The following is a 14,395-nucleotide window of genomic DNA, read 5'->3' as shown; positions in this document are numbered from 1 at the left end:
GATTCGGGGTCAGTTCCTGAGGATTGGAGGGTGGCTAATGTTATACCACTTTTTAAGAAAGGTGGGAGAAAGCAGGAAATTATAGACCTGGTAGTCTGACCTCAGTGGTGGGAAAGATGCTGGAGTCTATTATAAAGGATGAAATTACGGCACATTTGGATAGTAGTAACAGGATAGGACAGAGTCAGCATGGATTTATGAAGGGGAAATCATGCTTGACTAATCTTCGTGAATTTTTTGAGGATGTAACTCTGAAGATGGACAAGGGAGATCCAGTAGATGTAGTGTACCTGGACTTTCAGAAAGCTTTTGATGAAGTCCCACACAGGAGGTTAGTGAGTAAAATTAGGGTGCATGGTATTGGAGGCAAAGTACTAGATTGGATTTAAAATTGGTTGGCTGATAGGAAACAAAGGGTAGTGATAAACAGCTCCATTTCGGAATGGCAGGCAGTGACCAGTGGGGTACTGCAGGGATCCGTGCTGGGACCGCAGCTTTTTGCAATTTATGTTAATGATATAGAAGATGGTATCAGCAATAACATTAGCAAATTTGCTGATGATACAAAGCTGGGTGGCAGGGTGAAATGTGATGAGGATGTTAGGAGATTACAGGGTGACCTGGACAATTTAGGTGAGTGGTCAGATGCATGGCAGATGCAGTTTAATGTGGATAAATGTATGGTTATCCACTTTGGCGGCAAGAACGGGAAGGCAGATTACTACCTAAATGGAATCAATTTAGGTAAAGGGGCAGTACAGAGAGATCTGTGTGTTCTTATACACCAGTCAATGAAGGTAAGCATGCAGGTACAGCAGGTAGTGAAGAAGGCTAATAGCATGCTGGCCTTCATAACAAGAGGAATTGAGTATAAAAGCAAAGAGGTTCTTCTGCAGCTGTACAGGGCCCTGGTGAGACCACACCTGGAGTACTGTGTGCAGTTCTGGTCTCCAGATTTGAGGAAAGACATTCTGGCTGTTGAGGGAGTGCAGCATAGGTTCACGAGGTCAATTCCTGGAATGGCGGGATTACCTTACACTGAAAGACTGAAGCGACTGGGCTTGTATACCCTTGAGTTTAGAAGACAGAGAGGATCTGATTGAGACATAAAAGATTATGAAAGGGTTGGACACTCTGGCAGCAGGAAACATGTTTCCGCTGATGGGTGAGTGCCGAACCAGAGGACACAGCTTAAAAATACGGGATAGACCATTTAGGACAGAGATGAGGAGAAACTTCTTCACCCAGAGAGTGGTGGCTGTGTGAAATGCTCTGCCCGAGAGGGCAGTGGAGGCCCAGTCTCTGGATTCATTTAAGAAAGAGTTGGATCGAGCTCTCAAAGTTAGTGGAATCAAGGGTTATGGAGATAAGGCAGGAAGAGGATACTAATTAGGAATGATCAGCCATGATCATATTGAATGGCGGTGCAGGCTCGAAGGGCTGAATAGTCTATTCCTGCACCTATTGTCTAATTGAAGACGAGATTGTGACATAGTAGTCGTGACACTGCACAGGTCCCCAGGTTGCAACTCCTGGGTTATGAGTTTGAATCCCAGCATGGCAGATGGTGAAATTTGAATTCAATAAAATCTAGAACTGAAAGGTTAGTCTAATGGTGATTGTGTAAACATTGGCAATTGTCATAAATTGTTCACTCATGTCCTTTCATGAAAGGATATCTGTCATTCTTACCTGGTGACTTCAGACCCATTGCAATGTGGTTGACTCTTAACTGCCCTCTGAAATAGCCTCTCAAGCCACTTGGTTTAAGGATAAATAAGGATAGACAACAAATGCTGTCCTTTTCAGCAGTGCTCACATCCCAAGAAGAAATAGTGAAAAATATGTGCATGACATATTGCCAGCTGACCTAACTAACATTAACTGGTTGCCAAGTAAACAAAACTTGGTGGAAGTATACAAACATCTATTGCACATTTGCACTATTGCAGAGTGCAGTAATATTCTGCAATAGTGTGAGGTGCAAGCAGTGGATGAAAAATACCACCATCAGAAATCCAAACAGTTAGACAGAAGTTCAGAACTGTGATTTGCTGAGAATTTAATAGGTGAAAATATAGAATGATTGCACACACACATTCCTGAGAGATAACCAGAATCAGAAAATGCTTTAATTTGCTTGTACAGGTACACGATCCTTTATCCGAAATCGTCGGGACCAGCTGCTTTTCGGAATTTGGAATTTTTCAGTTTTCAGTGTCCCTGTAGGGTGCAGGGCGCATCCCGTAATCGAACATAAATAAAGACTAACAATACTACCACACTTTATTTATAGAGAAGCGTATTGATAAATGAAATGTATTCAACAATATTTTATTTCCAGAAAAATCATTACAACAAACCATTTGGGAAAACTTAAACATACACAGCTTCAGCACTATTGCAGGCAACATTTTTAAAGGCTTCTTCAAGTTTCATCTGTCTCATTAACATGGGTTTCTGTCTAAGCAATCTCTCTTTAATTGAATAAATTGCCTTAATCTCTTGCTCACGGATAAATGAAAGTTGTCCAAGGCCAGCAATTAACTGATCACACATTTTCACCATGTTGTCAGTGGGGAATTTTTCAAATGTGTTCACTAACTTATCACTACTAACCTCACACTTATCTGTACAGGAATCTGTATTTAAGCCATTTCAGCAATGTTTCCATCACTCAAGGAATGCACGACAGGCACATCATTGTCAATGTTCAGCATTTCATCAATGTCAGCTTCATGTAATTTATTTACACTTCCATCTGATAAACTTTGTGCATAAGTAACAAGGCTTGCTATCATCTTTTTCTCTTCAGTGGCATGAAATCCTTCAAACTCTTCATCTGTAGGTTCATTTATAAGAAACATAGTTGTAGGCCAGAGTCTGTGCCAAGCATTTGTTAGTGTTGTTTTATCAACATCATTCCAAGCATTAGCAAATGCATAAATGGCATGCTTAACACTAAACTCTTTCAGGCAATCTTGAATTCCTACCTCTCTGCAGCAAGCATACTATTTTAAAAATAGTCTTTATACTTCAAAGTTTGTGGGAAGATTTGTAGCTCGGGTGCTCGTTGTTGTGGTTCTGTTCGCCGAGCTGGGAATTTGTGTTGCAGATGTTTCGTCCCCTGTCTTGGTGACATCTTCAGTGCTTGGGAGCCTCCTGTGAAGCGCTTCTGTGATGTTTCTTCCGGTATTTATAGTGAATCTATAACAGATATCTCTGGGTCAGATATGTAGATGACATCTTTGTAATCATTAAAAACACAGAAATAGGGAACACACACCGGATCATCAACGCCACACTCACAGGAATCCGATTCACTAGAGAGAAAAAAAGGACAACCAACTCCCATTCCTGGACGTGATGGTACAGAGAACACCGAACGGAGAATTCACCACCAAGGTGTACAGGAAAGCCACACACACACACCAAATCCTGAACTACGAAAGCAACCACCCAACACACACACAAGTTGCATCAAGACACTGTTCAAAAGAGCCACAACACACTGCAGCACACCAGAACTGCAGAAAGAGGAAGAAGAACACCTCTACTCTGTATTCGCCAAAAACAGATACCCCCGCAATTTCATCAACAGATGCCTAAGGGAAAGACAATGGAATGAGGACATGCCACAACCCAAAAACTAGCCACGTTACCATACATCAAGAACATTTCTGAACTGACAGTCAGACTACTACGACCACTAGGACTCATAATAGCACACAAACCAACAACCACTCTCAGACAACAACTCAACAGGACAAAGGACCCGATACCCAGCATGAGCAAAACCAACGTAGAGTACAAAATCCCATGCAAGGACTGCACAAAACACTACATAGGACAAACAGGAAGACAGCTAGCGATCCGTATCCATGAACATCAACTAGCCACGAAACGACACGATCAGCTATCCTTAGTAGCCACACACGCAGTTGACCAGCAACGTGAGTTCGACTGGGACAACACTACTATTATAGGACAAGCCAAACACAGAACAACCAGGGAATTCCTAGAGGCACGGCACTTATCCACAGATTCAATCAATAAGCACCTCGACCTGGACCCAATATACCGGCCACTGCAGCGGACAGCTGGAACTGACAACTGGAAGCGGCAGAGACAAATCACTATAAATGCCGGAGGAAAGATCACAGAAGTGCTTCACAGGAGGTTCCCAAGCACTGAGGATGTCACCTAGACAGGGGACAAAACGTCTGCAACACATATTCCCAGCTCGGCGAACAGAACCATAACAGTCTTTATACTTGCTCTTCATGGGGTGTTAAATTCCTTGGTCACAAGGTTGTAATACAGATGTCACATTAGGGGGCAAGTAAATGCCAAAAACATTACTTTTCACAAGATGTTCGGTAGGGGGATGTGCGGAGTAGTTGTCCGAGAGCAATAAAAATTTTACACTATTCTTCCAGTCCAGCTTGCCCGCGATGAGCTTGTGCCGCTGATACGAAGTGTTTACTGAACCAGTCGGAAAACATTTCTCTGGTTACCCATGCTTTCCTGTCTGCACAATAACGCACAGGCAAATTGTGTACACCTTTAAGACATCACGGATATTTGCTTTTCCCAATCACTGCCAATTTTGCTTTGTGTATGCTTGCAGCATTGGCACATCCAAACACAGTTAATCTGTCCTTAGTTTCCTTAAAACCTGTTGGTGCTCTCTCATCAGCTGTTGTTAATGTTTTTCTTGGGACATAGTGTCAGTTGAGAGCCGTTTTAATGAGCATTGTAAATTTGTTCAGGACTAAGGCTTTTATCAGATATCAGCTTGGCAAATTCATCAATATAATTTTCAGCTGCTTCATGGTCAGCAGAAGCCTTTTCACCACTAAGCTGCTTGAATTTCTGCAGCCAACTTTCTGAATATTGACATTCACCTTTAATGTTCAGTTCTTTATAACATTTTCTAGATTGTTTCATGGCCATCAAACCAGTCAGTGGCATACGTTCACTACTTCGTTGTCTGATCCACTCCATCAACACACAGTTAAGATCTTCATTTTAACTTAATTTCCTATTTTCCATTAGTTGATGGTCATCACTGTTACCATAAAACTTCAGTAACTTGCCTTTCTGTTTCTTCAAATCAGTGGTAGTTCTAACACCATATTCTTCAGTAAGACGCTGCACAGCCACACCACGATCAAGCTTCTACAATAACTCTACTTTCTGCATTATTGATAATCTCATGCTTTCTTTTCTTTATATTATTGTTACCTGTAGGTGTACCTGCACCTCCTTTTGACATTATCACTCTGAAAGTGAACAATTAAGTATAATAAAAACAATGACACCTGAGAGTGCTGGGCCACACCACCACATGGGTCGAGTGGATGTGGCCTTCACCCACCAAGAAAATCCTGTTATGTTATGCAGACATGACTGATGCTTCACCCCTCCATGAAAACCTTTGGTTTTCTGAGCTTTTCGGTTTTTGGATGTTCGGATAAAGGGTCTTCTACCTGTATTTGTTGTATGGCTATTCTGTTTTATTTCATCCTACGACTGATCCTGGCCATAAAGGAGCTACAACCGCTCATTAGACTGCCTTGCTAAGTTGACCACTTTTGATAGCCTCTTTCAGCTAGTTAATACTAATATTGTGTATATGTTGCGCACTTGTTAGGCAAAGCTGCTATCCTGTTGGGGTTTGAAGTGATAAACTGCAATTTATAATGTTAATTGTGTCATGTTCACCATGATCTATATAATCCTGTCCAAGTAACGTGGACATTTCTTAGTATCATTCCTGTGGGGTCATCCTCAACTGGACTGGAATATATGTTTCAACTGTGCTGTTAAAACAGCTTAAACACTTAACTCTTGGTTAAATACAAGATTGATCCAAATGCTTATGTTCTCTAATGACAATCAGTTTGCAATACAAGTGTTAGTCTTTCAGGGGTGCACCATGCTTCCATCCATATATACTGTTTAGATTTATTTCAAAAGAGAATAACAATGTAACCATAGAAACCTTGCTGGATTCTTTAGCTGGCAGAAACCCAGCGATAACTGTTTTATATTTGGATCACTCCAGTTCATTGTTTAGCTAAATCTAGCATCAGTGAAGAATTCTGCCTTGTCTTTTCTCTTTACAAACTTCCAGGTTTGGATATCTGTGTGGAGTTTGCACAGTACACCCCTTGATATTACGCTGACCTGTGGAACCAATATGGAACCCATCTAACCTACACTATTTCATTCTCGTCTATATGTCTATCCAATGACCATTTAAATGCCCTTTAAAATTGGCATGTCTACCACTGTTGCATGCCCCGATTACTCTGAGTAAAGAAACTTCCCCTGACATCTGACTATATCTGTCACCTCTCAATTTAAAGCTATGCCCCCCTCGTGCTAGCCTTCGCCATCCAAGGACAAAGGCTCTCACTGCCCACCCTGTTTAACCCTCTGATTATCTTATATCTCTCAATTGAGTCACCTCTCAATCAACTTTCTTTCTCTAATGAAAAAAACCTCAAGTCCCTCAGCCTTTCCTTGTAAGACCTTCCCTCCATACCAGGCAACATTCTACTAACTCTCCTCTGAACCCTTTCCAAATCTTCCACATCCTTTTCGCAAGGTTTGTGAAGGTTTGTAGCTCAGGTTGAGGTTTAGGGTGTAGGTTTGCTCGCTGAGCTGTAGGTTTGATATCCAGACGTTTCATTACCTGGCTCGGTAACATCATCAGTGGCGACCTCCAAGTGAAACGAAGCTGTTGTCTCCTGCTTTCTATTTATGTCTTTCTCCTGGATGGGGTTCCTGGGGTTTGTGGTGATGTCATTTCCTGTTCATTTTCTGAGGGGTTGATAGATGGCATCTAGATCTATGTGCTTGTTTGTGGCATTGTGGTTGGAGTGCCAGGCCTCTAGGAATTCTCTGGCATTTCTTTGCTTAGCTTGTCCCAGGATAGATGTGTTGTCCCAGTCGAAATGGTGTTTTTTTTCATCCGTGTGTAGGGCTATGAAGGAGAGGAGGTCATGTCTTTTTGTGGCTAGCTGGTGTTCACGTATCCTGGTGGCAAACCTTCCTCCTGTTTGTCCTACGTAGTGTTTGTGGCAGTCCTAGCATAGAATTTTATAGATGACATTGGTTTTGTCCATGGGTCTTTTAAGTTTGTTAGTTTTTGTTTGAGAGTGTTGGTGGGTTTGTGTGCTACTAGGATTCCGACGGGTCTCAGTAGTCTGGCTGTCATTTCTGAAACTTCTTTGATATATGGTAAGGTGGTTAGGGTTTCTGGCTGTGTTTTGCCTGCTTGTCATGGTTTGTTCTGGAGGAATCTGCGCACTGTTTTTTTTTGAGTATCCGTTCTTCTTGAATACATAGTATAGGTGGTTCTCCTCTGTTTTTCGAAGTTCGTCTGTGCTGCAGTGTGTGGTGGCTAATCAATGACACCCACCACAGACTCCAAAAATACAACCAGGAAATTGCGCGACAAAAACCGTTATTCAAACAAGCAACAAATCAAGAATGGACAGACGCGATAGAACGAGCCATAAACACCAAACAACGACAAACACAGATAAAGAAAAATCGGGACCTGAAGAAAAAAATTTGACAAACTCTCAAAAAAAAGACAAAACAGATAACACAGGGGCATGGATAAAGAACTTATCAGACCGGACCCTAACAGACACAGAAAAAGCGGTACTATCAAAGGATTAAATTTCAATTACCGAGACACTGACAAGAAGGATTTCCCAGCGGCATTAGAAACCACATTGAAGGACAACAATCTCACGAAAGAAACACAACAAACGATCAGACAGACAGTTGCACCTACCTGAGCCGAAAAAGGGAAGGAAACAAACTGAACACACAAGAAAAGAAAGCCTCAAAAAAGACAAAAACATCGTTCTATTACCTGCAGACAAAGGTCGACTCACAGTCATCCTAAACAGAAGGGACGACATTGGCTTTCTCTATGTACTACTCGCAGACACCAACACCTACCAAAAGGTGGCGCTCGACCCGACCCCACAATTAGGAAACAAAACTACATATGTCCTAAGAACATTACACAATTCCAGACAATTAAACAGGACGGAATTCCAGAAAATGAAATCCGACGGGACCAACACCCCATGATTCTACGGACTACCAAAAATCCATAAACCAGGAGCCCCCCTCAGACCTATAGTCTCACTACCCGGAACACCAACTTACTGACTGGCCAAAGAACTACACACGAGACTGAAGTACCTAGTAGAAGAGTCACAGCATTCCATCCACTCCACCCAGGAATCCCTAAAAATCATCAAAAACACCAAAATTGAGGAAGACGAAGCAATGATCTCATTTGACGTAACAGCACTGTTTACCTCCATCAACATCGACCTAGCAAAGGAAACACTCGCCGCACTTTTAGAACAGACCATCACACACACACACACACACACACACACACACACACACACACACACACACACACACACACACACACACACCAACCACCATCACTCACATTACCAACGAAAACATCATGAAGCTAGTAAACCTGTGCCTCACCACCCACTTCACTTTCAACAACATAGTCTACAAACAAACCAACGGCACACCCATGGGATCTCCGCTATCAGGATTCATAGCAGAAGCGGTAACGCAAAGGCTAGAACAAACCGCCCTACCAATCATCAAACCAAAAACCTGGGTTCACTACATAGATGACATCTTTGTTATCACAAAACGAAACAAGATAGAAGAGACGTTTAACATCATCAACAACACCGTCACAGGCATAAAGTTCACCAAGGAGGAAGAAACTGACAACAAACTCGCATTTCTGGACGTCACAGTAGAAAGAAAGGACAAGGGAGAATTACAAACCTGCTATACAGGAAACCAACAAACACTGACCAAATGCTCAACTACACCAGCAACCATCCCAACACACACAAACGAAGCTGTATCAGAACACTATTCCAATGAGCCACCACACACTGCAGCACAGACGAAGTTTGAAAAACAGAGGTGAACCACCTATACGCCGTATTCAAGAAGAACGGATACTCAAAAAACAGTGCACAGATTCCTCCAGAACAAACCATGACAAGCAGGCAAAACACAGCCAGAAACCCTAACCACCTTACGATATATCAAAGAAGTTTCAGAAATGACAGCCAGACTACTGAGACCCGTCGGAATCCTAGTAGCACACAAATCCACCAACACTCTCAAACAAAAACTAACAAACTTAAAAGACCCAGTACAACCCATGGACAAAACCAACGTCATCTATAAAATTCCATGCAAGAACTGCCACAAACACTACGTAGGACAAACAGGAAGAAAGTTAGCCACCAGGATACATGAACACCAGCTAGCCACAAAAAGACACAACCCCCTATCCCTCATAGCCCTACACACGGATGAAAAAAAACACCATTTCAACTGGGACAACACATCTATCCTGGGACAAGCTAAGCAAAGACATGCCAGAGAATTCCTAGAGGCCTGGCACTCCAACCACAATGCCATAAACAAGCACATAGATGTAGATACCATCTATCAACCCCTCAGAAAATGAGCAGGAAATGACATCACCACAAACCCAGGAACCCCATCCCGGAGAAAGATATAAATAGAAAGCAGGAGACAACAGCTTCGCTTCACTTGGAGGTCGCCACTGATGATGTTACCGAGCCAGGTAATGAAACGTCTGGATATCAAACCTACAGCTCAGCGAGCAAACCTACACTCTAATTCCACATCCTTCCTATAATGCAGTGACCAGAACTGTACGCAATACTCCAAATGTGGCCGCACCAGAGTTTTGTACAGCTGAAGTATGATCCCATGGTTCCAAAACTCATTCTCTCTACCGATTAAAAGCTAACAAACCGTATGCCTTTGTATCAACCCTCGCAACCTGGGTGTTAACTTCCAAGGATCTATGTACCTGGACACAGATCTCTCTGTTCATCTACACTACCAAGAATCTTACCATTAGCTCATATCTGTGTGGGTTTCCTCCCACAGTCCAAAGATATGCAGGTTAGGTGGATTGGCTATGCTAAATTGCCAACAGTATCTAGGGATGGTCAGGCTGGATGGATTAGCATGAGAAGTGCACAGTTATAGGGATGTGGTGGATCTGGGTGCGAGGGTCAGTTTGGTCTCAATGGGTCAAAAGGCCTGCTTCACACTTGTAGGGATTCACTGATTTGAGTCATTGTGCACATAACACTCAATGTGCTTTTTCCCCCCAGCCCTTAGTATTCCTTTACCTTTATAATTAGATAACAGGGGTGCAAGCCATTAAATGTATGACCGATGTTGTGTTTCGCTGAATCCAGTTCTGGACTAACTAATACTGAAGTAAAGCTCACCTTACTAAAAACTGAAATTCTGAAATAAATGCTAATGGATCTGCTGTCCACTTCCAGCAGTTTCTTTTTTTCTGCAGAGGAAAATTTGAATTAGTTGATTAGGTGAAGACTGATAACAGATCTTCACCTACCACTCATGGTCTGTTGAGGGTTATGATTATTAAGTACTGTAAAATGCCAATCATAGCTTTCACACTTTGACGCTATTCCCTCCCTCTTCAGCAAGCGTTATGGTAACTGTTAGAGTCAATAGGGGTGGATGGGATCTGATAAACCAGTCAAACCCAACAGCAGTTACTTGAGTGTTGCTGATCCTGAGAAGTGATTCAATTCAAAGTCCATTTGAAAGGTTTGGTTGAAATCTGTGGCTTGTAAAGATTTGCTGAGCCATGTTTGGAATGTAGGGCAAACTTGTCACCATCTATCGTGAAACCCATCCAAAATATAGCAACCAAGTAATAGAAGTGGCATCATTCACCACTTGATTCACTAAGAGGTTAATTTAGAAACTTACCAACTATCCTTATAGAAATTACTTAATGATATAGCTGGTAAACAGGTACTAGTGTGAATTGCAAAATGCATTGCTATTTCCAGTTATCTCGGTCTTAGTAGAATGAGGGCAATATAAGGTATATTTCTTCAGTTTTCTCCCATTCTTTCCTGTTCTGGCTGTAGATGCGTCATGAGTGTCGTGACTCTTGCACTTCCTCATCCAAGTGACTTTTTTCCAAATGTGTGTGGGAGTCACGAGGAGGCACCATAGCCCAGTCATTGGCAGCCCTCAAACAATAGCATGAATGTGCACTTCCAGTAGAGGGCACTGTTTTTCACTGAATCCAGTTTTGGGCTAACTAAGCATTACTTAAAATATACTGAAAATCTTTTATAACAAAATACAAATGGATCTCCTTTCACAGTTTCTGTTGGAAATGGTATTTATGCTCCTGCTAACCCAAAAACACTGGAGCTCCACAAGTGGCACCAATCAGGCATCAAACCTCTAAGCATTTGTTGCTCATAATGCCTAGCCCATTTGGAATTGACTACACTTGTTTAAAAGTTAAATTCAGACTGTTCAGAATTAATTGTACTCTTTTGTAGAACAATGTATTAGTGACTCTCTTTCCATTCAGTGCCTGATTGAAATTTCCCTCTTACCCTTCCTCAAAAAAAAATCCAGGCAGTCAAAGACACTGAAAGAAAAGCACTAAATATTTAGTGAAATGTTCTTAAATGCTGGAATTTAGTGCTGAGCGATCAGAATGGAGTTGCCTTGGAAACGGGACTGATTCGCTTGAGTGTACATCCTGGTCACCCTGAGCCAGTGCCTTTTGACGTCAGAGCAGTAAATGCCCTGTGAACATGAATTCAATTTGGTGAGCACATTGTGAAAAGGACTTTGCTTTTAAAAAAAACGGGAAAAAATACTCAAGTGAGCAGAGTCCGGGTTTGTGGGAAGAATCTAACAAATTTGAACAATGAGGTAAATTGATCTCAGTGAAGAGATCTCTCTGTTTCTGTGAAGAAAAGAGAAACTGTAAACACTACCACAATTTTGCCCTGTCATTTACTGTCTTCAGGTTCTCATGGACTTGTTTGTAAATGGACTTTTGAATTTAAACATTTAAAGTTTCTGAATCCAGATTATTTGTCAAGTAACAATCCTGCTTTTGCACTCCAATCTATCTTAATGTTTTTTCTTTAAAAAGCAGTAGCATGGTTTCCAAGTATTACCAATTGAGTTTGTGGGGTACAGCAAAACAGATGAGCTGTGAACTTGTAAATTCACTCCCTTCGATTTTTCCTTTCAGCATCTACAAAGAAGTGTGGATCTCCAAGACATAGTCGCTCAAGTTCAGGGACTAGTTTCTCTCTCCGTAGAGCTCTGGAATGTGGTGATAAAGATCTCCACTGCCAAGAAAATTGTCAATCCAGCACAACAGGTAACTATCTTACTTTGTTTTAGTCATTTTTGTTTAAATTTGATGCTTTGTCACAAGGTTGAATAAATCCAAAAGCAAAGCCTCACAATTATTGAAGCAGATGATTTTGCGTAGATTTTATAAATTCCGCACTTAAAATATACAGCATGATTTGCTGTTTGAAAAATACACCTTTTTACAACAGACGTTCTTTACATCTGACCGTCTCAGTAATGATAAATGATTTAACACAACAAAATTTGTCCAACCAAGATCTGGCCAAGCATCCTCTCTCTCTCCCTCCAAGCCTTGTAGCCATGCTTGTTGAAATGTCTACAAGTATAATCCAGCTTAGTGTTACATATACTCTGTTGCATTCCACTTCTGGCTCCCACTGCTGTCCTTCTGATGTTTTCTGCAATGTGTATTTGCACATAATATCTGATGTGGTAAACCTGTTTTGCATAAAAAAAGTCCAAGTATTTAGTAGCAATTAATAGGATATAGTCAACAAAATCTTCTCCTGAGCTCTTGAATATCAAACTTGGATTACATCTATTGGTGCAAGCAAGAGGTTAATATAGATTCTAGCAAATCATTTGGGATTTCTTTCTAAATTTCTAATGTTCTAATTTTTTTTAATGTAGGACTGTCAAAGCCTAGCAGTAGACGAGGATCACCACATTCTGTAATCAAGGCAAATGACTTGGAAGCTCCATCAACCTGTAAGGCTGAGGACAGAGCTTTTACTGTTACTGCATCTGACCAGTTCAGTAACACTGCATTGAATGGACTGGCAGCACTTGAAATTACACGGAAAGTTGCCAGTTTAGGGTGAGCGTGCATGAAGTGTAAATTTAAGTATTTATCTTGTGTTGAATTGCAACCAGCCTCCTCTTTGTGCAGCTGTGCAGTTATCTGTTTTATAATTATTTCCAAACTGAGGGAAATAATTGGGCAACTTGTATTCTCAAATTTAAAATGCTCCCAAATGGGATAACAGGACCCAGGAGAACAGATGTCATTATTTATGAAAGGGCTTCATTTGAATTTATCGCTATTCATTATAAGTCCAAATTACTTTCGAAATGTAGCTCCTGTTGTCAAGTAGACAAACAACCGTCAGTATAAACCCAAAATTCCTGAAAGCATCAAATGAGACAAATAGAAGTGAAATGCTGGAAATCTGAAAGAAACAGATGATCTTGGATAAACTCAGTAGGTTTGACAGCATCTGGAGAAAGAAACAGTTAACGTTTCAAATCTATTATGACTCTTCAGAACAGTGGGACATGTAGACATTTTAGTTCATTTTAGTGAGAATTTCTGTTCAGGACATCAGGAGAACTTCCTGCTCTTTGAACTGTGTCATTTGTCTTTCAATATTCACACAAACTGCTTGTGGAGAAGGGGATCTGGGTGTCTTGATAATGAATCACTGTTAGTATGGAGATACTGTAAGTGATTAGGAAAGCAAATGGATTGTTGTCCATTACAAGAAGAACAGAATAGATAAGTATAGATGTTTTACTTGAGTTGTACAGAGCGTTGGTGAGACCACGCCTGCCATGCTGTGTACAGTTTTGTACTCCTTATTTAAGAAAGGATATAAATACATTCACAGTTCAAAGAAGATACAATCAATTGATACCTGGAATGAAAAGGTTACTTTCTGAAGAGAGGTTGGAATAGGTTGGGCCTGTATCTGTTGAAGTTCAGAAGAATGTGAGGTGATCTTATTGAAACATACAAGATCCTGAGGTGACTTGACCAGGTGGATACCGAAAGGATTTTTCCTCCTTTCAGAAGTACTGGGATGGTGGGAGGATGCTCCTTAAAGTAAGGAATTTTCCATTTATGTGAAGATTCTTTTTTCCAGAAGGTTTAGAGATTTTGAAACTTTCTTCCTCAGAGCAATGGATACAGGATCATTGAATACTTTTTAAGGTACAGGTAGATTGTTAATCAATAAGATTAGGCAAGAAAGTGGAGTTGAGGCCACAGCCAAATCAGCCACAATCCAACTGAATAGCAGAGCAAGCTTGGTAAACTGAGTAGTTTGTACTGTGTTTTGCTGAATGATTCATTTTAAGTTTTACATGCTGAAAA

At 41.1% G+C, this 14,395-nt stretch overlaps 1 protein-coding gene across 3 annotated transcripts in view; it reads left to right on the top strand.

Annotated features, from left to right (window-relative positions):
* Window positions 1-14,395, top strand: part of trim37 (tripartite motif containing 37) — a 108,675-nt gene that overhangs the window by 81,747 nt on the left and 12,533 nt on the right. For all 3 annotated transcript variants that reach the window (XM_060847836.1, XM_060847838.1, XM_060847837.1), the window contains exons 22-23: window positions 12,176-12,307; window positions 12,934-13,120. In XM_060847836.1, coding sequence (XP_060703819.1) covers window positions 12,176-12,307; window positions 12,934-13,120 — 319 coding nt within the window. The remainder of the gene's footprint in view (window positions 1-12,175; window positions 12,308-12,933; window positions 13,121-14,395) is intronic.

This window comes from Hemiscyllium ocellatum, chromosome 31 (assembly GCF_020745735.1).
Source record: "Hemiscyllium ocellatum isolate sHemOce1 chromosome 31, sHemOce1.pat.X.cur, whole genome shotgun sequence".
Classification (NCBI taxonomy): domain Eukaryota; kingdom Metazoa; phylum Chordata; class Chondrichthyes; order Orectolobiformes; family Hemiscylliidae; genus Hemiscyllium; species Hemiscyllium ocellatum.
This window is presented reverse-complemented; position numbering and strand designations above follow the sequence as displayed.